Consider the following 25,370-nt stretch of genomic DNA (forward strand, 5'->3'; position numbering starts at 1 on the left):
TGTCAGTTGCTTAGATGTGGAGTGCTGTAACTGTACCAGATAACCAATATTGTGTATACATACATACAAAGAGAGAGACAGAGAGAGAGAGAGAGAGAGAGAGAGAGAGAGAGAAAGAAAGGAGTCGGAGGGTCTGGACATCTGACTGTACGAGTCAGTATTTTAACTATTACATATTGTTGTTGTTGTTGCCCTTCAAGTGTGGGGGTCACAGTGAATGCACTTATAATTATTCAATTAGAATACCATTGAGGATTACCTTGGCATGTGGTCAGCAACAGCAACAAAAAAAAAAATCTGTGACTAGAAAAATCTATTTAATTCACTAGCATCTAGGGAGAGACAGTAGTAGGAGATATTATCACAGCATTGACAAAAGCTTTTGTCGGGAAAAGGGCACTCTCACAATTTAGACCTACTGGATTTGGACAGGTGCAGACACACAGGCAGGAGATAAAGCTTGGGAACACATGGGATGGATGGAAACGGTTTCATAATACAAAATTAATGGTTGCTGCTATTTTATTTCATGCGGAAGCCATGAAAGCAGTCCCTGTGTAAGAGTCGTTTAGTGTTCTTTATAGCTGCATAGAAGAGCGTATCTATGGTGTTGAACAGTGTCACAGTCACAGATAAAACAATAGATATCTTTTGCATTTGTCAGTATGAACCTTTGCTAATATACAATCATGGATTCATTTCCCAGGCCGCACCTTTTGACTTAGTTAATCAATCAGTGGTGAACCCTATGTGAACAAAGCTCCCAAACATGGCCAGGCAGCTGCCACACTATGGGTTGCTAGCGGGATTAATTGAAGGCTGTGTAGTCTAGATAGCAACCTTTTGCACAGAGAGAAATGTCACTACAATTTGCCTTGACATTTAGAGTCTGCCAACACATCAATCCTGATGTGCGACTGACATAAACATATTGTCTGGGTGTTTGCATGTTTGCTGGAGCCCCGAGTGTGAGAATTGCTTTGTTTTTCTGAATTCTAAATTGAGTAGTCTTTGTCTGGTGGAAAGTGACAGGGTAATTAACCATATTTCCTTGGTATTTTTGCATCTGTGCCGCAGACGTTTGATGATGTGAGAGTCTCAGTGATTATAATCCCTCACTAGTGCATCAGATGTTTAATGAAATATTCTCTCCCCAACAATGTGCCATGTTCTAGGAGGCCAAAATCCTATGATGCCATGTCAACATGTATTAGATATTTTTTGTAGGATCATTTATATGTAGGATAAATACGTACAAGCACAAACCTATGGATCTATCACTATGTGTTTTCCCTGGAGGTCAAACTCATGACCTTGATGTTTCCTCTACTAGTTCAGTTACAAGAGCCAACCGACTTCCAAAAATGACAAACCCATAAATAAGAAGTGTTAGAGTTGAGATATCCTGCACCATGAGGACAGATTACGAAGTGAAAGGCCTGAAGCTTTTTTAATCAGTTTATTTTCGGCGGATCCCCACTGAAAAACAATGGCAGTCCAATGGTTCATAAACTGCTTGCATTTGCTCTTTGACTGAGGTGCTGAGACACAGGAGAGATGGGCTACAGTTCAGTGTGTGTGTTAGAGAGGGAGGGAGTGTGTGTGTGTGTGTGTGTGTGTGTGTGTGTGTGTGTGTGTGTGTGTGTGTGTGTGTGTGTGTGTGTGTGTGTGTGTGTGTATGTGTGTTTTTGTTAGAGAGGGACTGCTGGTGTGTGTTCTGAGAGTGTGTGTGTGTGTGTGTGTGTGTGGGAGAGAGAGGGAAATAATGAAAGAGAGGAGAGGAGAGGAGATAGGTGGGAGAGAGAGAATGAAAGATGAGAGTGAGTGAGAGAGAGAGAATAGGAAAGACAGAGTGAGAGATGAAGAGAAGGGAAAGGGAGATTGAGAGGGAGAGAGAGAGAGAGACAGAGGACGGATGAATGGAGTAGGCTGGAGGAGAGGAGAGGAGAGAAGAGAAGACGGATCACGTGGCCAGAGCTGCAGAGCCTCCCAGAGAATACTGAAGGCCTTCTGCTGAGAGGAGAATGTGTGTGTGTGTGTGTGTGTGTGTGTGTGTGTGTGTGTGTGTGTGTGTGTGTGTGTGTGTGTGTGTGAAGGCCTTCTGCTGAGAGACGCAGGGAGCAGACGAGGACAAAGGATAAAATAAGAGCTTTTTTTAGAGGAGGGAGGAGTTTCAACATAAATTTTTTTCATTCTTTCTCTTCCACTGGCCACAGAACGTGTAAAGAACCTAATGACTTTCACGGCTATTAAAAGTGCTTCTCTCAGGACTGATGTGAACTTGGCTACTGCCCTTGTGTCCAGTAATCAGAGGTGTTGTAGATGCAACAGTAATATCAGATCTCAGTCGCATCGTGTATTTTCTTCTGTATTTTCTGCTGTCAGTCTTACCTTGGACAAGACATTTGATAACCAGTTGTTATTGATCGCCTCACAACACAATGATGGTTTTGTTGGAGTTAATAGCCTCAATTCAGTTCGATGCAATTGTATCTTTTTACAGAGCCCAGAGCCTGAATACCCCAGAGAAAGCACTGAAGCGTGTTTATGGCATCCTTTATGCTTTTATATGGAAGCTTATATTTGTTATCAACCATGAGTTTATACTAAGTACACAGAGAAAAAAAGGGAACACACACTAAATGACATGTTAGTATAGAACATTCAAATCACATATTGTGGTGCCTTCTCTTTGTTGACACCCACACAAGATTACCATACCAATAAACAGGTATATTCACTTATGCATGGGCAAGCCACACACGTACACGTACGCCCACACACAGACTGTTCACTGTTTTCACTAAACACATGCACACGCCCAATCTCACATGCCCACAGACACCGATCTCAATCCCACAAACACAACACAACACAGACATCCACACACACACACACACTTTTCACATCAAACACCCACACACACACACATACAGCAACACACACCAGCCCACACGCACATTTACAAACATATACCAAAAAAACTGAGAGAAAAAACCTCTGTCTGCTTTGGTTTCACTCAGCAGGATGTCTTCATCCCCCCAACCCTCTCCCCGTTAGCACAGCTCAAGCTTATCGTCCCGGCTGCAGGACTCTAACTCATCCAGCCCATAGGTACGCCGGGCTCACATAGCCATTCGGCTGTCAGGCCGGGGCTGGGCGATGCGGCGCGGTGGCATTAGTGATGGCAGCTGTCGGCGGGCTGATGTATGGGCGCAGGGTCGGTGTGTCGGGCGGCCCCGGAGCGGCAACCACAGCTGGCGCCGCGGCCGGCTGGCAGGCGGCTCATTAGAGCAAGGAGGGTCATCAGGACCAGGCAGAAGTTGAGTGCCGTGAAGGGAGCGGACGGGGGGAGGAGGAGGGGTGGGGCAGTGAGATGAGTCGCTCGGAAGGAGAATGTGGGTGTGTGTGTGTGTGTGTGTGTGTGTGTGTGTGTGTGTGTGTGTGTGTTTGAGTGTGTGATAGGAGATGTAGTGGTTGATGAGCATTCAGCAGGAAATGATGTGGTGTTTGAACTGCTGAGATATCTTTTTCACTTGGTCATAACTGAGGTAACAACTTAATCAGTGTGTGGGTGTGGGTATATGTGTATTTGTACGTGTGTGTATGTGTGTGTGTGTGTGTGTGTGTGTGAGAGAGAGAGAGAGAGAGAAAGAGAGAGAGAGAGTATGTGTGTGTTTGTGTCTGTTTGTGTGTGTGTGTGTGTGTGTGAGAGAGAGAGAGAGAGAGAGAGAGAAAGAGAGAGAGAGTGTGTGTGTGTGTTTGTATATGTGGGCTTGAGCACGTTTATGTTTTTGTGTGTGGCATTATGTGATAGAGAGTATGTGCTACATGTGTCAGAGTATGTGTGAGCATGGGATAGATCATGTTTGTCTGTACCCTTGACTTTTTGTATTTAATAGTTTGTCCTTACCCACCCAGTAACAACCATCATGTTTTATGGACAATTCATTTTTCATGATCAACAGAGAATACAAATGTGCTATTGCTTATTTCATTCTGCGCTAGGGGCAAAATTCCCAGCTTCCATCCATCATTTTACAATTAAATGAAGCCTGCATTACAATAATACAAACAGACACAGAATTACATATTGATCATGGCTTAGTGCAATACTAGTGGATAGTTTTAGAATGCAGCCGTCTCGATTTCTCGATTGATCATACACCAGTAAAGTTGGAAAATAAAAACTGATAAGAGGTTTTGTACAAGCTGTGCACTTTGTAGTGATGATTAAACACCCTGAAAATAAAAACAGACGAAAAAAAGAAGTATTGTCTTGACACAATTGAACCAGGGAGGCATGGATTTTTCCAGAGAGATATATCTGTCTCAGAGTGTGTCATGCATATAGGTGTCATGAGTTCTCTTTTATTCCCCTCAAACTGCTTTTTGGGATAAAACAGGGATGCGCAAGTGTGTGTGTGTTTTTGTGTTTTGTTCTCCAAATAGAACCACTGTGCAATTGAAACACCTCCTTCACCCTGCTCTTCAAAAGCCCACCTTCAGTTGCGGTTAGCATTCATGGTCCTGTAACGGGAAAAGAGCAGGAAATGTCATGCCTCAAACGGAATTGAAGTCGTATCTCAACACAATGTCGTATCCATCAGTAAACCAATTGCAAAGCCTTTTCCCCCCACCCCCTTTGGAAAACAATTTTCTGTTGTAAAAAAGGCAAGAGAAAAAAAAGAACCTAATGAATACTGTTATTTGACTTCTCAGTCTCCACAAGACAATTTCATTATTTGCAGAAGATGAGAATGGATATGGGGCAGAAAAAGTTCACCAGGAATGGAAAGCTCCCATAAATGTATATGGCCTGGCAGATGGAGAACACGGAAATATTGAGAAATATTGAAGGGAAGCCATCAACATATATAGGTGCTTGTGTGACAGGTTTGTGATTAGGTTTTATACAAATGTCCCCACTCTCTATAGGAGCCTGATAGTTGTGGCATATAGCAAACTGCCTGTGGGTCTAATGTGATATTCAGTGACAATGATGTTTTTATGCATGTTTAGCCCTCCCTTTATTTCTGTGTTGCGCTTTATTCCGTTTTAACCAAGCAGTCCTTTAGTAATGTTTTGTCTGAAGCACTGTCTCATCGTCAAAGGGGTTCAAGGTCACCAAGTGACAGCTCAGCAAGTGTTCAGTGTTGAGATGCCCTTGCAGTGGGCAAACAGTTGTAGTGAGTGAGTGAGAAGACAAAATACCATGTGTGACAGGACACACAGAGACAAGCTTCTTTCACACTTCCAGCAGTTTGACAGCTTAAGTAAAAGTATCACTGGTTCTCTGGAGAACAGGGAGTTCATGCATGCAGTGTTGCCTGCGCGGTTCTTTGAAATAAGTCATGCCTCCTGCTGGTCTGTTCTTGTCACTCAACATGGCACTTTGGTACATGGCGCTGTTTGTGATGGAGATGAACTTGCTGGCACGGCAGAAATGCTGAATGTGTGGTTGCGGAAAAGTTTCTCCCAGTCGTGCATTTCCATTGGAACATAGACACTCCATGAGTGCTGATATGTGTTATAACTGCACTGCAAAATTCGACTTCCTCTGTCATTGTCCTTGCATTGTAAGTCAATGTATGGGAACAAGTATTCTAGCATGACTGATTTTGAGGACAGTCAGCAGAAACAAAAAGAAAATAATAAAAAGTATCATTGTCATTACCATTTTTACAATCATCATTTATTAATACCCCCTTAGGTTGTGTCGTTATTGTGAATATCAGCACAGCTGTGATTATATTCTGTCTGTTTAATACAGCTGTGCTGATATTATCCTCAGGGGCAATCTTATTGTTAGACTGGGTAATGAAGTATGCATGAAGTATGCCCTGTTCCATTTCAAGTGGGGCGAGTTACCTTGCTGCGCATCCGGAAAGAAATAACAAATACAATGACCATACAAAACACATGTACCCGCAACAGTCTAGGGACAGGAAACTAGGGCAGACAGTTTATGCAGGACAAAAAAAAACAAGTTGAGATAGGCTTGCCTCGGGTAGCAATATAAAAAAAGGAAATGATTACACTAAAAGCACAGGTACTCTTATGCAGTTTCTGAGCATAACAAAGCTTTACTTCTTTACAAAGTTTTATTGAGTTCAATGGCATACTGTATCACTCTCCTTGCGCAGTGCTGAAGGACAGTCTCACCTGACAATCATACCTTATTTACATAGAGAGATACCAGCACACTATTTTGGGATGAGTTTGTGTTGGTTATAAGTTATAACACATCCTATGTGCCTCATACTTCAGCTGCTGACCCACTAAGGATTTCTATGACATACCGCCATAGGGCTCTATTTAGTGTCATGTACTAAATGAAACAAGGAAATATAATCTTTGTTATGGGCCACCTTGATGTTGAATTCACCACCGCAGATCTACTGGGGTTCAGTGTGCATCTCACTTGGTCTCCCTTTGGAGTCCTCTTTACCCAGGCAGTGGCTATCTGTGGCACACTGTTGATACAGCCCTAAAAAGATATACTGCAAGGAGGTATCACAGCCACTATTAATGCTTCAGTGAGCAAAACACTCTTAAAATTATGTTCCAAGTAGTTAGGGAGCAGTGCGGTGTAACCAGCTGAAGTGAAAGCTGTTAAAGGAAGAAGGGGCTTCTGTGTAATCGTGGACAACGCAGACCTCTGTACACGCACACACACACACACACACACACACACACACACACACACACACACACACACACACACACACACACACACACACACACACACACACACATACACACACACACACACACAAACACACACATACACTCAATGAAAGGGAAGTGGCAACCTAGGAGACAACAGAAACACTTCAGGTAAACAAACCAGAAATTGTACCCATCCTGGGAAGGGAAGAGGAAGAAAAAACATTCTACAGCATGTCATTGTATCCACATTTGTTGTTGACATTTTTGGACTATTTCTGTCAAGATATAGGGTCCTGCTTTTGCTCATGAATAGTTCATGGAAGCTTCATGAGCAAAGTGCAATAAACATTGTTAAGTTTTCATGAGGCTGGATGGAAGAGTTAAGTTCACTAATACACCGTCAACAACAGTTACCACACTGTGGGGATAAAATGCACATCGCCAGAAGCCTCTGTATATAAAGTAATCAAACTAATAATAACTTTTCTTAATTAATTCTTGGTGAGGCAAAACTGAGAAAAATAAATACTCAATACTGAATTCATGTTTTGTTATAATAATAATAATAATAATAGGCTAATAGAATAGAGTAATAGGCTTTTCACTAAACCATTACAATCCAGCATAACAACCGACTGTGAACCACCTCTGATGCTGATTCACTCTAAAATTAGCTATCTGGTATTGAATGACTGAATTTAACAGCAGTCAGCCACAATAGTGTGCACCAATACAATAGAACACGGAAGAGGACCTAGCATGAAATTAGGTCTTAGGAAATATGATCTCACTGATATGCCCATGTTTCTGCGTGACCCAAGCCTAACCTGCACTTACAACCCAATGACATTTGTGTCACTGACCTACTTCTTTCAACAACCATGAATGGAACAGTATGCAATTGAGTATCACAAGACAGACATTATTAGTCAAGAGCCTGTATAGTCAAATAAACAGTGCTGTCTTTTTGTTCTCTCAAAACTCTGTATAATTCAATGTAGTTAGGGGGCTCCCACCTCTATGGCCTGCAAGTACTGACTTTCAAATCAGACCTCCACACATGTGACTTGTCCAACCTCATGCACTATTAATTTTGTTTCATTTTCATGTTATTTAATAATGAGTCCTTCTGAGAAATGCTAGGACAAACCCGAGCGATAAAGCTCAAACTGATTACATTACACCTTCTTAAGCGATACATTTTTTAAGGCTGGAGTGGTAATAGGAATAGAAACGCTGGCCACCGTACACACTGACACTGTCGACACACTGACAAAGATTTCCTTCTATACTCTAACAAATTTGGCATCTGTGGGGAATCTTCAGTCTCTCAAGAAATGTATTTATTTATTTATTTATGTAAGTATATACCCCAATGATATTGTAATGTCATTAAGAATGCATTGGAGTCATGCTTCTCTTGTTAGCTGTTAGGGTATTTAAGTATGAGTCGTGTGAGGGGCTTTATCAAAAATGCCGTCTTTCCACGGGAGCCAGAGCTCTTTCAAAGCCCTTTTATTCATAGAGGACATTGAGAGAAAACCTATGTCTCCTTTGAGAGGGAGCGGCTACAGGAGCATCTCGGAGTGCGCCCTGATAGGACGCTACAGCCAGAACGGGTGGCGCAAGAGTGCGGTGGCGCAAGAGTGCGGTTGCTAAAGACGCTGTCACCTTGCGTGAGGACAATGAGAAAGATACGATCATTATGAGTGCGGGCCATCAACCTGCCCTTGGAAATAAGGATGGTGAATCCGAGGAGAAGAGCAGGCAATCAATTTCAATAAGCGAGGGCAAGGACACGCTGTCCCTGAACGAGACACTGGCCGACTTCCCTGAAGAAGATGAGACCAAGGATGACGTTTCCAAAAGCGAGACGCACCCGGACAGTGACTCAGGGGTGGAGAGTGGGAATCTGACTGACAGTGTGTGTTCAGAAGATGAGCCTTTGCCCCCTCCAAAGGAACACTGCCGCTTTGGTACATGAATCTAAATGTTGCCCTCAGAAGAACTGTGTCCCCCTTTGGAATCTGAATCTGAGTTTTCTGTATAGTAGAGACATAGAGTAATAGGCAAGCCAACCCTAAAAATGTTTCAATGCCAATTCACATTTGAACCTCTACTGAAATGTGACTGTCATTGTGTCTGTTCTCCCTCTGATAGAGTGCTCCGGACCGCTGGGCATGGAAGGAGGCATCATCTCTAACCAGCAGATCACGGCCTCCTCCACGCACCGCGCTCTCTTTGGCCTGCAGAAGTGGTACCCCTACTTTGCCCGCCTCAACAAGAAGGGCCTGGTGAACGCCTGGACCGCTGCTGAGAACGACAGATGGCCCTGGATCCAGGTAACAGATGGGGGGGCGAGGCAAGGAAATGGGGAGCAGAATGTATAGATAGCGTGCAAAATTTGGCTCACCAAAACAATCTCAGCAAAACAGGTGAGGCTGGGAAAAGGGATTGGCAGAGTTTCTTGTTTTTTTTCTTCTTTCTTTCTTTCTTTCTGAATATTTTTGACTTTCATTTGTATTTGCAACCACAATGGGTGATGTGTGACAGCCATCCTAATGCTTTTAAAATCAATCAATCTAATTGTAGATATTAGTTGTCTACAAATGTGATTCTTATTACATTAAAATGTGCTTGTCTTCTATTGGGATGGAAAGTGTCACAAGTAGCATTCTGATCTATGTGCATTTCGTATTCCATTTAAGGTCGTAGTTTCTCTTTAAAAGTCCACCATTCAGGCAGTGTGCACCGAGATCTCACCAACTGATCTCTCCACAAACTCGTCTTTGAATTTTTAATGTGTTTTTAGTTTAATCAATTTGACTGATGGCCCAGGCTGAAAGCCATACAGATCAGATTGAGTGAAAGTCTGTTCATTCAGCTCTGCCGTGATGAGGGGCAGAACACCTGCCAAGACTTGAACCTCTAACTGAACTTTATTTCAATAGAAGATTAGGCTGCCAAAATAGATTGAAAGAGGTTCCTGGCCATTGCAGTACCTATTTGCCTTTGTTGAGCTGAATGAAACCTATTACATTAAAATAAATTTCAGAAGTATTCAGAGACTGACTAGGGAAAGTGACAGAGCGAGAGCCTAGGTAAGACGTTCAGTCGAAGTAGACACAGCTTCAGCACCTACTCAAGATGGAAAGGTAAAATGTTGGAAGATGGTCAGAGAAAGAGAAAGAGAGAGAGAGAGAAATGTAGACTAGATGATGAATGGATTGGAGAGAAAGGGATGAAGATAAAGAGAGAGTAATATGTGTGAGAAATGTAGAAAATTGAAGCACTTGTGGAATTTTTTTCTGAATTCAGAGCTCCTCATCAGAGAAGTGGTATTCGCTTTGGGCTGATATTCTGATAATTGACACATTTCATCGCATCTTTGCTGCTGAGATCTGACTTGGTTAAGGTGCAGACATCATCCCTAGCTGTTTTAGAAGCATGACCTACTAAAGCTGCCCCCCCCTCTCTAACTCACACACACAGAGAAACACACTCTCTCTCTCTCTCTCTCTCTCTCTCTCTCTCTCTCTCTCTCTCTCTCTCTCTCTCTCTCTTTCTCTCTCTTCATCTGTCTTTCTCTTTCTCAACCAGTTCAGCCCAGGGCTCTGTAATACTAAGGAACAGATAAATCACATGAGAAGCTTTATGCTGTAAATAATTAATCACCCGGCCCCTGTGTTCACCGGTGTTTGTGTTTCTCTGAGTATGTGAAAGAGAGAGAGACAGAGAGAGAGAGAAAGGGAGAGAGAGAGAGAGAGAGAGAGAGAGAGAGAGAGAGAGAGAGGAAGAGGGCATGTGGCTCCTCAGCAGCTGGATCCATGCATACATGAAATTGCTTTGGGACACTCAGGGGAAATATCTTGCAGGACGGGGTCAGAAAACAACCACATTAAGCCCGGAGAACCTGAGTGAATTCATACAACAGCCCATGATTAGCATCATTGACAAAATACCACCATCAGATGCGTCCATTGAAGACGTACGTAGCTATGTTCTTGTCGCTGTTGTTTCAGGATGATTGCCACAGAGGGCCAGACAACAAGAGAGGAATTTGTTGCTATCATCTTGGTTTATTAGATCTCAACTGTACCGATTGCTCAGTACCACCATTTGAACCCCCCCCCCCCCCACCCCCACCCCCCCTCAACAGAGCCCCCGCCCACTCTCCAAATGCACGATGCGACAGCATTAGCAAAGCAAGCAAACACTGACATCACACTAACCCCTGGGACAACAGTAAGACAAAATACACTTTCTTGAATTTTTTATTTCATTTCTGAAGTTTCATATGAAATAAAAGTCAGATCAAATCATCCAGTGTTTACACCCAAATGTTAAATAGCAACACTGACGCATTAGCTCAGAGCACTGCAGAAGTAAGTAATAACAGCCGTGATCCACATCACTGCAGGGTCACTCGTTAACAACTTAGTTCGAATTCCTCCATTATAGGAGCCCATTACCTGCCATATGTATTTAGTGGGGATTATATTATGTTTCATGAAACCCAGTTAACCTGAGAACATATTTCCTTAATCAATTACAGAGACTCACTGATTTAACTGAGCCTGAACCAGTTAGTCGTTTTGCTTAAATGCTATGCTCATCCATATTATCTTTGAAGAAGAATCTCAGCCTATTCTGATTCACATTGCCCCTCTTCATCTGGAGTATACTCACTGCACCTGAACCCTTTTTTAAATGTCCATTAATGTTGCTGTGTTTGGGGGCTTACACTGCTGTGTTGAGTAAGATTTGGTTTGGTTTAGTGTCATGCTATCCAGTACATGAAGGGGTTAGCCACCAAAAGAGAGAATAAGAAATAAAACTCCCCATTGCTCAAACATTGTTGCATTCTGCTAACAATTACAGTCTGAATTGGTGCATAGTGCCTTTATTTCTTCTTTACTCAGTGGGATTGCAACAGGCGACAGTGCTCAGAATAGAATGCATGGGCTCCTGTGGAATCTCCTCCGCATTTGAGCCCAGCATTTCTATAAGCTGTCAACCACCATCTGTCCCGGTTTAGACGCTTATTGCTGCTGACAACTGAGTCAACTAGAATTTGGAGATGGGAATAAAAAAATATTCCCGGGATGCCTTCCTCTACACCTTAGAGGATCCCACAAATCATGTAAAAGGCTCAATAAAAATTCAGTGATTCAGCATTTGCTTTTTAGTCTTGTTTGTTTGTTAGTCTGTGTTAATATATATATATATTAATTGGCTTGAAATTGAAACATTTCACATATTTTATTTACAGTCGATCAGTTTCATATTAACTTTTTGCTTCTGTATGGCTTGTTTAGATTTTGACTGTGTATCAGTATCATCATACACGCCCTACGCATGATATGTACATACATTTCACTAACAAGCATCACAGAGATAACAGCAGGCCTCAACCTCAACTCGAACAGCACCTCACACCTGACATCAGTCTGCCAACAGAGAGGCGGGTGAACCACTTTCATCCAGCAGGGCCTTGCCACGTGTCAGAATCAGTCTATACTTTTCCCTTTGGCGAGATTAAGAGTAATTTGGCCACGTCTCTGCAATAGAGACGGCATGATTCACAGCAGCTTACGATGTCATGACAGGACCGTCCATTTGCAAACAATTACATAATACTTATATGTCAGACTTTGTAGACTAGGGGGGATAGACTTCCATTTTCAGCTCGATGGTGTGTGAAATGTTTGAGGTGAAGTTTCTTTTTTTTTTTAGGACTCAGCAGGTACCGCTCAGCATGGATCAGGGAACCACAGAGACTTTGTACCTGAGTCTTTTCATTCTACCGTATCCCTCAGGTCGGAAAGCAAAGTGATATCCGGTGGTCAATTGCTTTCCCAAAATAACGATGGGGGAATGAAATCTGCCCCAGAGAAACTGCTCTGAGATCTGCTCTCGTCTTTTTTTTTCCTGTGGATTCAACTGCTTCAAAGCAGCAGCGGTAGCACTCGCAACAGCAGCGTGACAGAGTTGTGAAAGGGCCCACGCCTGTGCCTGGCAAATTGAGATCATGATTGGAAAATGACCCCGGTGTGAAGTGCGTGATGGTGGGGGGTGGGAGGGGGCGCGTTGAGGCCACTGGTGTGTCACATTGATGTATGGCGAAAGGAATTACAGACGCTTTGTGTCCGTCGCCTCTGTCGGAATCAATTCTTGACCGGCGGAGAGAGGCACTCTAATGTGGCAGATGTTTCCCACGGTTACGCACGCACCGCTGCCGTGAAAATGCATCACTATTAAGCCAAGTGATTTCGGCATCTGCGGTCATTAAATATGTGAATTGTCACACCAATTACTTGTGCAGTAGCCATTTAATTGTCCTAAGTTAATTACTCCTCTTTTTTGTCTGTGATATGAGAGGCTGGTTATTGTTTGTGAGATCAGAGGCAAAGTGACGGTGAGGGCACTTACCCTTCCACCACTTCTGTGTGGTTAACCGGTTGCTGTGGGAGCGGCAAAGGAAAGCAACAAAAGCACTTCAGTAAAGCTCATAATGGCTGCCGCCGACTTTTCAGCTTCATGTTATTGAGCGAGATCGATATGTTACTGCAAGGACTGTTTCTTTCAAGCCTTTTACTTTTGTGTCTACAGTTTTTATTTTTATTTAATTTAAACAAGAAAAATGGCCAAATGGGTTCTTACTGGGACACCATTTGTGGGCGCTAATTGGGTCCAAACAGAAAGGTTCCTGAACTCTACATAACAATAGTGCAGGTGTGGTTCCATGGCCTTCACTTTTAAAGAACCATCTTATTTTGCTGCTTGTTTGAAATGTTTGATGGTCTAAGAATCTGAAGAACAGGAAGTCTCAAAGGGCATACACGAAGGCATCATTTATTCCAATGAGCATAATCTATGGTCTGCCTCAGCCAGATGGAAAATGTGAAACCCGTGGTTGAGAGTTCTTGACTCATTGTTCTGTCACGGGTGTGTGGGTGTGTGTGTGAGAGAGAGAGATAGGCTTAAGCCCGAATTATAGATCTGCGTCGGTGTCCGTCCGGACACATAGCCACGCCTTGGCAACACCCTTCCCCGTGGTGGAACGCCCATCCGAGCCCATCCGAGCCCTTCGGAGAGCTGGACGGACACCGACGTGCACCTCTCGATTTTTGTAACTTTTTCGGATACGAACGGATAGCGACGGATACCCCCTTGGCTGTGATTGGTCCGCTAACGAAATCATTTCCTAACGACATCATTTCCGGAATCTCACATTTCCTGTTTCATTCCCTATCTGTTCCTATTCTGTTATAGAGTGTGGATCAGCCGAATATTTCTGTCCGAGCCCGGCCTGCGTCCGACAGAGTAGTGCCCGAGCCAGACAGCCATTCAAATATATTGTTGGAATCCAACCAGACATAGTCAATGTCTCAACTGTTCATACTAATGACACATTTACGTATGTTTTTTATGAATAGCCTGTAGACCGTCTCACAAGCTTCTTCTAGTTGATTATGAACAAACATAACAGAAGAGGTCTGAAGATATTTCTGAAACACTTATAAGGACGCTCAAATGACCGCGAATTCATAGGAGAGAATACTATCCCATTCTCACAGGAGACATCACAGCAATCGGAGCATATTTGTCAAACGCGATAAAAGATAGCCCTGCTCTGAAATATTCCCATTCCATACTGAATATTCTGTTTAGATCAAAGGTTTGTTTTTCGACACCGTGATATTTCAGATGATGGAACAGTTGAAATGAATGCTCATATACAAAAGCTAACCTTAACGTGAAGTGGAGTTAACTTGCAGCCAACACCATTGCATTACAAACCCTAACACACACACATAATGAGAAAGTAGGCTTATTACACCTGGCGATTATCTCGCCTTTTATCTACCATCTTTGAATAATGTAACTTATAAACACGTCGTTTTAAAGCGCTGTGGCCGTCCTGAAAAGATGTGTCAATAAATGAATTTAATCCATAGAATCCACGTTGACTTCACTACTTATTAAGATATTGTAACAAATCACGGAAGTGTGGAATATTTGTTATGGCTTTTAATTAAACACTAAACACAATACAATGTCAAAATGGCACGGGCTTTATGCCCTGCTACAAGTTATCATGAACAGACTGTGCTACCGTCACACACCTGTATAAACTCCGTCCCAACACAGAACAACGACATGCAATTAGAACAGTAAGGAACATTGTTAAAGAACATCGTTGGGCGCTGCATCATAGACATGTATATATGTCTATGCGCTGCATCACATCGAGAAAAGTATGTGCCCGCCGCACGGCATTATGGGGCGACTATGCCAAGTTAAATATGGAATGTTCAATGCCTTATCGCGCTGACTTGTCCCAGCCCTACCCCAGCCCGACAGCAAGTAAAATATTTAGTCCGAACCCCAATGAGTCAATGTCTCAACTGTTCATACTACTGACACATTTACATACGTTTCTTAAGAATAGCCTGCCTTTATTAAACTCGAGCATCAACAGATGAATGATAAATGCACTGGCTCACACAAACAAGCCCCGTTAAACGCACAAGCGGGCACAAAAGGGATATAAGCATATTGAAATTAATTATTCACATTGCAAGAACGGAATGAAATGGCCTACACATTACACACGCTATGCATCTGATATGCCTAAATAAAACTCACGTTATATGCTACACCAGAAGAGGCGCGAATAAAACAAGTCTTACCATTGAAGATTATCTTTTTTCTTGAAAAATGTAAGTACACGGACACATTCCTTATAAAAGTATCTACATAGTCCAACCATCGATGTTTAATCCATGTTGTGGAGAAAGAGGATGGCATCAATCATATTTCATTAAAGCTTCACACTTCTTACATTGGACATATCAAACAGCCTCATTAGAATCCGCATAGAATATGATGCCATCCGACAGAAATATCTCCATAGGCCTACAGTAAATTTCCCCTCGAGTGTCGTTTTAAACTCTCCAGATGACAGTTTCTTTTTTTTAAAACTTTAAGTGCACAAAGTTCGTTATAAAACGATCTACATAGTCCAACAATCGAGGTCTAATCCATTTACATTTAGTCATTTAGCCGACGCTTTTGTACAGGGGAGAAGCATGTGAAGCAAACACGTTTACTTGACTACTTATTAAGATATTTAAATATGGAATGTTCAATGCCTTGACTACTAAGCAGAAATATCTCCATACAGTAGATTCCCCCTCGTTTTGTATTGTTTTAAACTCTCCAGATGACAGTTTATTTTTTAACTTATTCCCTGATACAAGTTTGCCTCCTGTAATCGCGTTGTCACAGCTAGGACATAAAAAAAATCCCCGCACACAAGAAGGCTATTATCCTAAATGTGATTTATTTTAGTCTCAAAAACGAACTTCTCCATCACGTGAGGCAGACACGTTGACTTGACTACTTATTAAGATATTTAAATATGGAATGTTCAATGCCTTATCACGCTTATGTTTGAAAGCCATTGTTTTCAGCTTGCAGGTGCTTTTGCCTCTGGCCCAGTTTGTCGGTTTTGACGTTCATCTCTCTCCCCCAACCATCCAGGTTTAATAAATCCGCGTTGACTACTAAGCAGAAATATCTCCATACAGTAGATTCCCCCTCGTTTTGTATTCTTTTAAACTCTCCAGATGACAGTTTATTTTTAACTTCTTCCCTGATACCAGTTTGCCTCCTGTAATCACGTTGTCACAGATATTTATTTGCCCAGTCAGCTTGTTGGTCTTGACGTTCAGATGTTGCGCCTAAACTATCATATCGTCTCATCACATGATCAAATAGAGACTTGACATTGGACAACAGCATACATATTACCCAGCAATCATCATTACAAATCTGAATATGACAAAAAATACCAAAGAAAATGAGATAGTATTCGTTTCATTGAATCGTTTTTAATAGTTTCTATAGTGTATGTAAGATAAGCATATCATTTTGTTATAGATTGCTACTATTTTTCACACAAATAATACCTACCATCAAATCAAATCATCAAATCAAACTTTATTTGTACGGCGCATTTCATACAAGGAAGTAACACAATGCGCCTCACAGTAGGAAAGAAAAGGGGGGGGGGGTTTACAAACACTTGTAAAAAAAATAAATAAAAAAAAAACACAGATTTTCAAGAGATAAATGAATAAAATAAAATAAACGTACTAACCGCACTGGCACCGTAAAGGACTACTCAGCACGGTCATCGTCAAACTAAGCTGCTGGGGGGGGGGGGGGGGGGGGGGGGGGGGGTTTACAAACACTTGTAAAGAGACACAGATAAGTAAATAAATAAATAAATGTTACATTAATGTTAAATAAATACATTTTACAAGTTACAAAACACTTATAAAAAGACACAGATTTTGCCAGAGATAAATGAACAGGAAATTACGTACTAACCGCACTGGCACCATAAAGGACTGCTCAGCACAGTTATCGTCAAACTAAGAGACAGCTGCTGGGGGGGGGGGGGGGGGTACAAATACTTGAAAAGAGACAGAAATAAGTAAATAAATAAATGTTCCATAAATGTTAAATACATTTTACAGTGAGTGATAAGCGATTGATTGACCATGATGGAGATAAGTTTGCCTTTTCAAGTGAATATATAGCGTTAGACAGACTATTCATTGTAATGTAGTGTGTCTCAAAGACCCATGTGACTACACCTGTTGCTCTTGATAACGTGACAGCTGGGAGGAGGGAGATAAACAATCGACGAATTCTATTACTCAAAGAGGTCGCGTAGTAGCTCGTCTGTGACCAAAAAACCGCTGCTCCACCCACTGTTCTGGCGGTGAATTGTTTTCAACACCCACAGCCGTCGAAGAAGTATAAATCAAAAACAGTACGTCCGAATCCGTCCGAATCTGTTTCCCCGCCCATCCGTAAAACGGACGGACACCGACGCAGATCTATAATTCGGGCTTTAGAATGGGTGGGTTGAGCCTGATGCTTGAGTCATCAAGTTGTCGAATGAGTCATCATCATCATCATCATCATCACCCTCATCATCTTGCTGCGCTATTCCAAACTGTAACTATTTAGCTTCCATCTCCAGTACTTTCCATCTCTTTTTTTTCTCAACACATGCTAAAAAGGTCCAAAAAGCTCTCTCTTTCTTTCTCTCTCTCTCAAACACACTCACACACACACACACACACACACACACACACACACACACACACAGACACACACACACACACACACACAGACATACACACACACACACACACACACACAGACACACACACACACACAGACACACACACAAACACTCTCCAACATTTTGCACGTGACTCACACTCACACATGCTACATTACAGTAAGACAATGACACACTTCTTCGCACATTGCCTCTGCACTGTGGCCATACTTATGCCATCGTTTAATCCATGTCACTCTAAAAGGATTTACCCTATCCTCCTTTTCTCCCTCTATTTCTTTCTCTCTCTCTCTCTCTCTCTCTCTCTCTCTCTTCCCCTCTCCCTCTCTATCTGTCTCTCCCTCCAACACCTATATCCTCAGATATTCTCTGATGACTCATCCTCTGAGTATCTCTCAGGTTTCATTTTGCTTTTGGCAGGGAGTTGAAAGCCAAGGGCTCTGACTGACTGGTTTGAAGTGAAATTCAAAAAAAGGGGGTCTAAGTGTAGCTATCACAAAGGGCAGGTTCCCAGGCCTCACTCGCGGAGAGTAAGACGGAGGAACAGTGGAAAGGGAGGAAAAAGGGAGGGGTGCGGTTATCCCAAGCCTCATTTCACACAGTTGAAAAAAATGGTTGGAAACTGCTACAGACACATCTTCATATGTCCACACAACTCACCCATGTCCATGTCTCACTCCCTGAAAAAAAACAGGGTGTCATTATCACTCTCGTTGTTCTTTATCCTTCCCCTGCTTCTGGTATAATGTGCATTCTGTTCGCTGACAAACAGAAACGTCTCATTTCTCTGGTGTTTTTAAGGGAATATGAAATAGATTTGTGCATGGATCCAGGCCTAATTAAGGGGTTGGCTACGACATACCATCAGATAAAGGAGATATTAAGGGAGCTTGTTTCCAAATGAAAGCACCCTTAATGCGCATTAAGGTGTGTTATATGGTTTCAGGGAAGAAGATAAGAAGAATATAAGCATAATTTAAGAAGTTTAAAGACTTAATATTTTCTGGTAATGCTTCTCTTTGGGCCCTTATGTAACCCCTACTGTGTGTGTGTGTGTGTGTGTGTGTGTGTGTGTGTCCTTGCTCGCAGATAAACCTGCAGAGGAGGATGCGGGTCACGGGCCTGATAACACAGGGGGCCAAGCGCATCGGGAGCCCCGAGTACGTCAAGTCATACAAAGTGGCCTCCAGCGACGACGGCAAGACCTGGAGGACGTACAAAGTCAAGGGCACCGACGAGGATATGGTGAGACGGCTTTTAATTAGCCACTCTGCACTCCGGGCTCATCTTCTCTTCACCGTCTCCGACAGCAACTCCCAGCCCCCTCCAGCCCCCTCCAGCCCCCACCACCCCCCACCCACCCTTCCTTCCCGCTTTTATGACATTTTAGATTGAATTTTTTATACTATTTGAGGAGAAACAAGCAGCGTATGGGTCTGGCAGACTTCGGCACTTCATCATATCTTTGTGAAAGTGTGTGTGTGTGTGTGTGTGCATGTTGGTGAGTGTGTGTGTGCGTGTGCGGTATACGTGCATGTGTGTACGTGTCTGCACACATGCGTGTATATCCCCCCCCCCCCTCTCTCTCTCGCTCTCACTCACTCTCTCTGGGTCCCAGACTCTCTGTCCTCAGGCCGTTAAACATGATTTCATTTAATGACTTCTTGTGGAATTTGATACTGGCTTTTTCTTATCTCACTCCTTCAACCCTCCATCTTCATATTTGTTTCATGATGCTTGTAAAAAGAAAAGGTTGGTAACAGGTTGGTTTTATGGGACCTGGCTCATGTTATGGCTTTCAGTCTTTTCTTTTATGAATAAACTGTATATTAGAGTGTCTTTATACAACTTTTAAGATACTGTTCATTAAAAAGGCTTATGAAGATTGGTTTGCAAATTTGCATTTGTGAGAATGTTGTTTTTCAGAGTAATTTCAGAAGCAACGACAGGGAAATCAGCTATGCAGTTGGTTACAGGACAAATACAATTTAAACAATTTAAAATTAACTAATTGACTACATTGCAAAAAACCTCTCTCTCTCATTCTCTCTCTCTCTCTCTCCCTAACTTAAACATGCTTTTGTATGCTTTATTTATGTGGTGATGCACTTCTTTTCTTTTCAGATCTTCCGAGGGAATGTGGATAACAACACGCCCTATGCCAACTCTTTCACCCCTCCAATCGAGGCCCAGTTCATACGCATTTACCCTCAGGTGTGCAGGAGACACTGCACCCTGCGCATGGAGCTGCTGGGCTGTGAGCTCACAGGTTGGTCACCATAGTAACAAGATTAAAAAGAAAAAAAGGAATGGAAAACTAATAACAAAAAAGCTTACCTGTTCAAAAGGTCAACCAAACTGGCAGGTCAGGAGTTCTATGTGGAAAGGGTAGAACTGGAGGTTGAAAATACTGTGTAGTCGTGCAAAGAAAACTACTACTACTGTGCAAACCCTTTTGTTCCATCACTGATTATATCGTTTTATTTTGGGTGCGATGCAGGATGCTCAGAACCGCTGGGCATGAAGTCGGGTCACGTCCAGGACTACCAAATCACGGCCTCTAGCATCTTCCGGACGCTCAACATGGACATGTTCACCTGGGAGCCTGGCAAGGCGCGCCTGGACAAGCAGGGCAAGGTCAACGCCTGGACATCCGGCCACAGTGACCAGTCCCAGTGGCTACAGGTAGGTCATGACTGCCTCCACTTCCAAAGCAGATGTCTTCCGCCACCAACTTCATTAGAGTTGGAGCTTCCAAGATGCACAGTTTTGGCCCGACTGTGTTTGGATGCGTCTCTAAAACATCCACTTCCTCTGCTGTTGTTTTTGCTACTGGGCCAACCTATCATCAGCATCAGAACATCCTCAACTCTCAGCAGTTGGCTTTGGCCCTGTTATCTTTGGAACCTCACATCCGCCCTTAGCCTCTCTTAAAGCTGTTGTTGTTTTCACAGCCAGCCTAACCCATTAGCCAGTCCCAGATGCTACAGGTAATAGCAGACTCCACTTTCGAAGCACTTGTTTTTTTTTTCTTCTTTACAGCCCACGTCATCTGTGTCAGGGAGGGGGCTGTGTCCTCACAGGTCCTCACAATTGCTCAATTCTGTCCAAGTTATCTTTGGATGCAGCTCTGTACTGCATCTGAACCATCGGCTCCACATTCATTAAGGTAACTGATCACTGCAAATGGAGCCTCAGGCAGAGGCCATCCCTCACGGGGCCGCGATCAGGCTGTCCGCCCACTAGCCTGCAAAAGGGGTGAACGCCATGACGTACAGCCAATGCAGAGATTCATAAAGATTCATAAGAGTTTAGAAGCTAAATAAATAAAAAAAAAATGGTCTGAAAAGCTGCTTCCCGTTACAAACAGATGTTCGAAGTTACTCGGCTTTGGCCAGATGTGGCCTCCACACCTCTGCCGAGCGCTGCCAGGTGTCCATTCCTGTAGTTTACAATCACATCAACTGGTTGCGGTGAGGCGTGTTAAATGCACACAAGCTCCCAGCCCCCTCCTTCTCCTCCACTTTCTACAAAGCTATTACAAGCCAGACGAGTGTGATTTATACAACATACCCCACACACTTTTTCAGCCTAAAATAATAAATAATAAAACAGTCTTCGTTTTATCCCGCCAGGAGAAATGAACGACTGTGTGCTTCCCAGGCCAGCAGACACAGGGGCTAATGGTCTGATCGTGGTGGTTTGATAACTGTTGGCCTGTGGGGCAGATCTGGGCCATATGCCTCTAGCAGCTGAATGGGTGTTTTTGTGTCAGTCAGTTCAGCTTTCACCATTTTCTGACCCTCAAGTGAAAAAGTGTTTTTTTGTTTGTTTGTTTGTTTGTTTGTTTGTTTGTTTGTTTGTTTGTTTTTTTGCGTGACAGCTAAAACAATTTAACCAAATCTATATCCTTGTGGAGTCGGGGACAAGATAGGTACTTAGCCGTTTGTCCGGTGCCAAACTAAGCAGGGCCAGGCCAAGCCAAACCTTGAGGTTCTGCTCAAATTGATGATCGCAGTGGGAGGAAAACTTGCAAGGCAATAATACATTCTGAAAGAGAGAAACCAGAGCCAAGGCCTGGGGTGAAATCAATCGGCATCATTCAGGATGGATAGCAAGGCTATGCCGTTGCCCACCTGTCTTTTCATTTTGGTTAAAATGTAATAAGAAAATGTCAATTTTCAGGCAGGCCACACACACAGCACACATAAATAACAGAAAGTCCATACTGCAGCATCTGAAATGTAAAGGTTGGAAAAGAAAGAAAAACACTTCATCTTTATTCAGACACATATATTTCTGAATTTTAATCATAGAATGTGTAATGGGTTTTTATCTCTATATTTCTTACATGGTGAATTAGGCACTTAAGCCAGCCATTGCTTGAATACAAATTAAAAATGTTCTGTATGAAAGTCATCTATGAGTGAGCAAGGATTCATCAACAATCAGATCTTTTAAAGCTAACTGACAATACTCACAAGAACAATATATCCTCAAGACTTCAAACCCAAAGTCCTTTCTGAAACTGATTATAAGGTCTTTTGTAAGTCTATATAGTTTTCTGGCGACAAGCCCAGCCCTTGGCCCACAGAAGATTCAAACATTCTGTGATCTGTTTCACGTATGGTAACTACGGTACATAACAGCAGTATACTGTTTTTTCCATACGAATGGCATCGCACAGCCTTGATTTCCGAGGTGTCCCCACATACAAAAATATTTCAAATAATATAAAAGTGGAGGCATTAGTTTCCTCCGTTTATCCTCCAATTGCAATACATGTATTTAGGTGTGTATAAAAGTAACGCACAAAGGAAACATCTGGTTTAGTCTAAAAAGAAACCAGCCTGTTTCCAAGTTTCTAAGCTAGTACTTCTTTCTTGAGTCAAAGAGGCTTGGTTAAAATTGATTTGATTATTTTGAAGTCCGAATTCTTGGTAACAGTAATGTCAGCTGTTTCTACTTCTATGTGGGCTAGTTTGCCAGCTTGCTAGTTCTACAGATAACAATGTTATTTAACCAGGGACACTCTATGGCAAGTACAGAATGATGACTGAGTACAAAAGTTCAACGTCATTCGGTTCGGAGGTGCACCCGGTGCGGTTTGGCCCTGCGAGGAAGAGAGTCCAAATGAGCATGGCGCAGTATGTGTGTGTGTGTGTGTGTGTGTGTGTGTGTGTGTGTGTGTGTGTGTGTGTGTGTGTGTGTTTGTAAAAGTGTATCTGTGACATGGACACATATAAAATAACCTCTCCAAAGCTGTTGCCATGGTGAATAATTGATTACCAGTGACATTACAGAACAATTTTAGACTTGACAGATTAATGGAATTAATCAAGCTTAATGGCAAATTAAGTATTCCAATTAATCAAGACAACTGCAATGCCGCAGTGGCATAAATTACCTCGCCCACTTCACACACATCACGTATAGCCTGACTGAGTAAGGATGCAATCTTCACCACAGAATCGTCCAATACACCAGCTTCGCTTATCTCTGAGTTCAGTTTATGTTTTTCTGAACATTTGTGCGTCTCCTTATTGTGTGAGGCTGTAGTACAAAAACAAATAATACAAAAAAGTCAGATGGGACAGATATCATCTTGGGTCTTCCTGTTCGGCTTTCCCCTGATACCGTGACATTTTATTAGTTTCAGACGGAGAACTTGTTGCATTTTTATATATTTAATTTTTTTACTCAGGGTGAATCTCAGATACCGTCTTTTTGACGTTTCACACTGCACTGTCCTCGTAACTTTCTCTTTTGCTTCTGCCTAAAAAGTAAACCAGTCAGATCTGCAGGGAGACATCCCCTTTAAGCCCAGACTATTTAAATAGCCATTAGTCATGGAGGACTGTAGAGTCTTTTCCCTTGCCACTCTGAAGATCAAGCAGAATAAACAATATGGCGATGATGTATCTCGTCAAGCTGTCTTAGCCACCGGAGCTGTTGAGCAAGCCAATTATAAACCTCTGCAAACTCTTTAAGTACAGCGAGTTTGTATGTTTTGTTTTTATCTGTCTGAGAGTGTTTCGTCTCTCCCTGTTTGGGAGATTCTCCATGACACAGACACCAGAGGATTTCTTCTTCTCTCGCTCTTTCTCTCTCTCACACACTCTCTCAATCTCTCTCTCTCTGTTTCTCTCTCATTTTCTCATTTTTTCCCCTCCTTCTCCCCCTCTCCTTCCTTCACCCTATCTCTCTCTTTCTCTCTCCCTCTCTCTCTCTATCTCTCTTTATCCCTCCCCCTCTCTCTCTCTCTCTCTCTCTCTCTAAGCTGGTTTCCTCTCACTCCTTGTTGATTGCTTCTCTAACGCGCTGACTCAGCGTCGGGTGGCTCGGCCTGCCTAGCAAAACATTCCACTCCTCCCACTCACACGTTTAACTCACTGTCCCGGCTCTCGGCTTTCAACTGCCACACTGAGTTGTTGATCCAATTAAGTTTAGTTTTACTTGCTTTTTCAAGTCCCCCCCTTTTTCCATCCTCCACTTCTCTCTCCCTCCCTTTCCTAAACTCTGTATAATGAAAGGATTTTGTTCACTCATTTCCCCTTCAGACTGCTAGAATGTTCTGAGATGCGACACCCCTCTGCCCTACCTAAAATGCTGAATCTACTTGCCGGACTATTGCATTTACACATAGCAATCCACTGTACCTACCTTCCCACTTTACTGTGTTGGTACACATTAACTTATGGGTACCATGTCTAAGCATCCTTTGCCAGAGGCCCAATATGTATCAGTAGTTACAGCTGACTTTGAATGGATGGATAATAAAACATAATGTAGTATGCATCAGAGCACCAGTGACCACCAGTGACCGTGGTTACATGGATTCGAATAACTGCCTTAGTCGGACTGAAATCGCATTATCCGTTTCATGTAAGCACCTTAGTCGGATCGTAGTCGGACCGCACATAGTCGGACTAACACCCCTGGATAACTCGATCCGATCCAGTTGATAGTTCGACTATTGCGGCATGTAACGGTGAATTGGATAAGGAACTGGACTTTGCGTCTTTGCGCATGCTCCCTCTCTCCCTGCCAGGTCGTGACCCGGAAGACGAAAGAGGGATAAGTTGTCTCAAATGTTCATACTAATGACACGGTTTTTTATGAATATCCTGCAGACTGTCTCACAAGCTTATTCTTGTTGATTATGAACAAACATAACAGAAGAGGACCTAAGATATGAGCACCTTTACAACCCCTCCTTAAACACGTATAAGGACGTTCCACATTTTATTTGCTTAAAACAACAGCAGTACTGTCAAATCAGCTGTCACTCGGCTATTACCTGACCAAGGTTCCATGGCAATGTTCTGAAAGCCCATTTTTCCGACAGCCCGCTGTTCCGAAATTGTGAGTACAGCAACGTGAACCACTATTGCCCACATGCACATCCCAATGAATCACACAATCATAAACATATAAATGCCTTTATTTCACAAGCATTAACTTGAATTCAGAATATTATTATACACACATGCATTTGCATCGCGATGATACAAAAATATTTGTATGATTG

The 25,370-nt window shown here is 42.7% G+C and overlaps 1 protein-coding gene across 2 annotated transcripts in view; it reads left to right on the forward strand.

The window, feature by feature from the left end:
• Positions 1–25,370, forward strand: part of edil3a (EGF-like repeats and discoidin I-like domains 3a) — a 111,353-nt gene that overhangs the window by 60,541 nt on the left and 25,442 nt on the right. For both annotated transcript variants that reach the window (XM_012828541.3, XM_012828542.3), the window contains exons 6-9: positions 8,833–9,014; positions 18,929–19,084; positions 19,964–20,108; positions 20,340–20,524. In XM_012828541.3, the coding sequence (XP_012683995.2) occupies positions 8,833–9,014; positions 18,929–19,084; positions 19,964–20,108; positions 20,340–20,524 (668 nt within the window). The remainder of the gene's footprint in view (positions 1–8,832; positions 9,015–18,928; positions 19,085–19,963; positions 20,109–20,339; positions 20,525–25,370) is intronic.

The sequence above is a fragment of the Clupea harengus genome, chromosome 7 (assembly GCF_900700415.2).
Source record: "Clupea harengus chromosome 7, Ch_v2.0.2, whole genome shotgun sequence".
NCBI classification, from domain to species: domain Eukaryota; kingdom Metazoa; phylum Chordata; class Actinopteri; order Clupeiformes; family Clupeidae; genus Clupea; species Clupea harengus.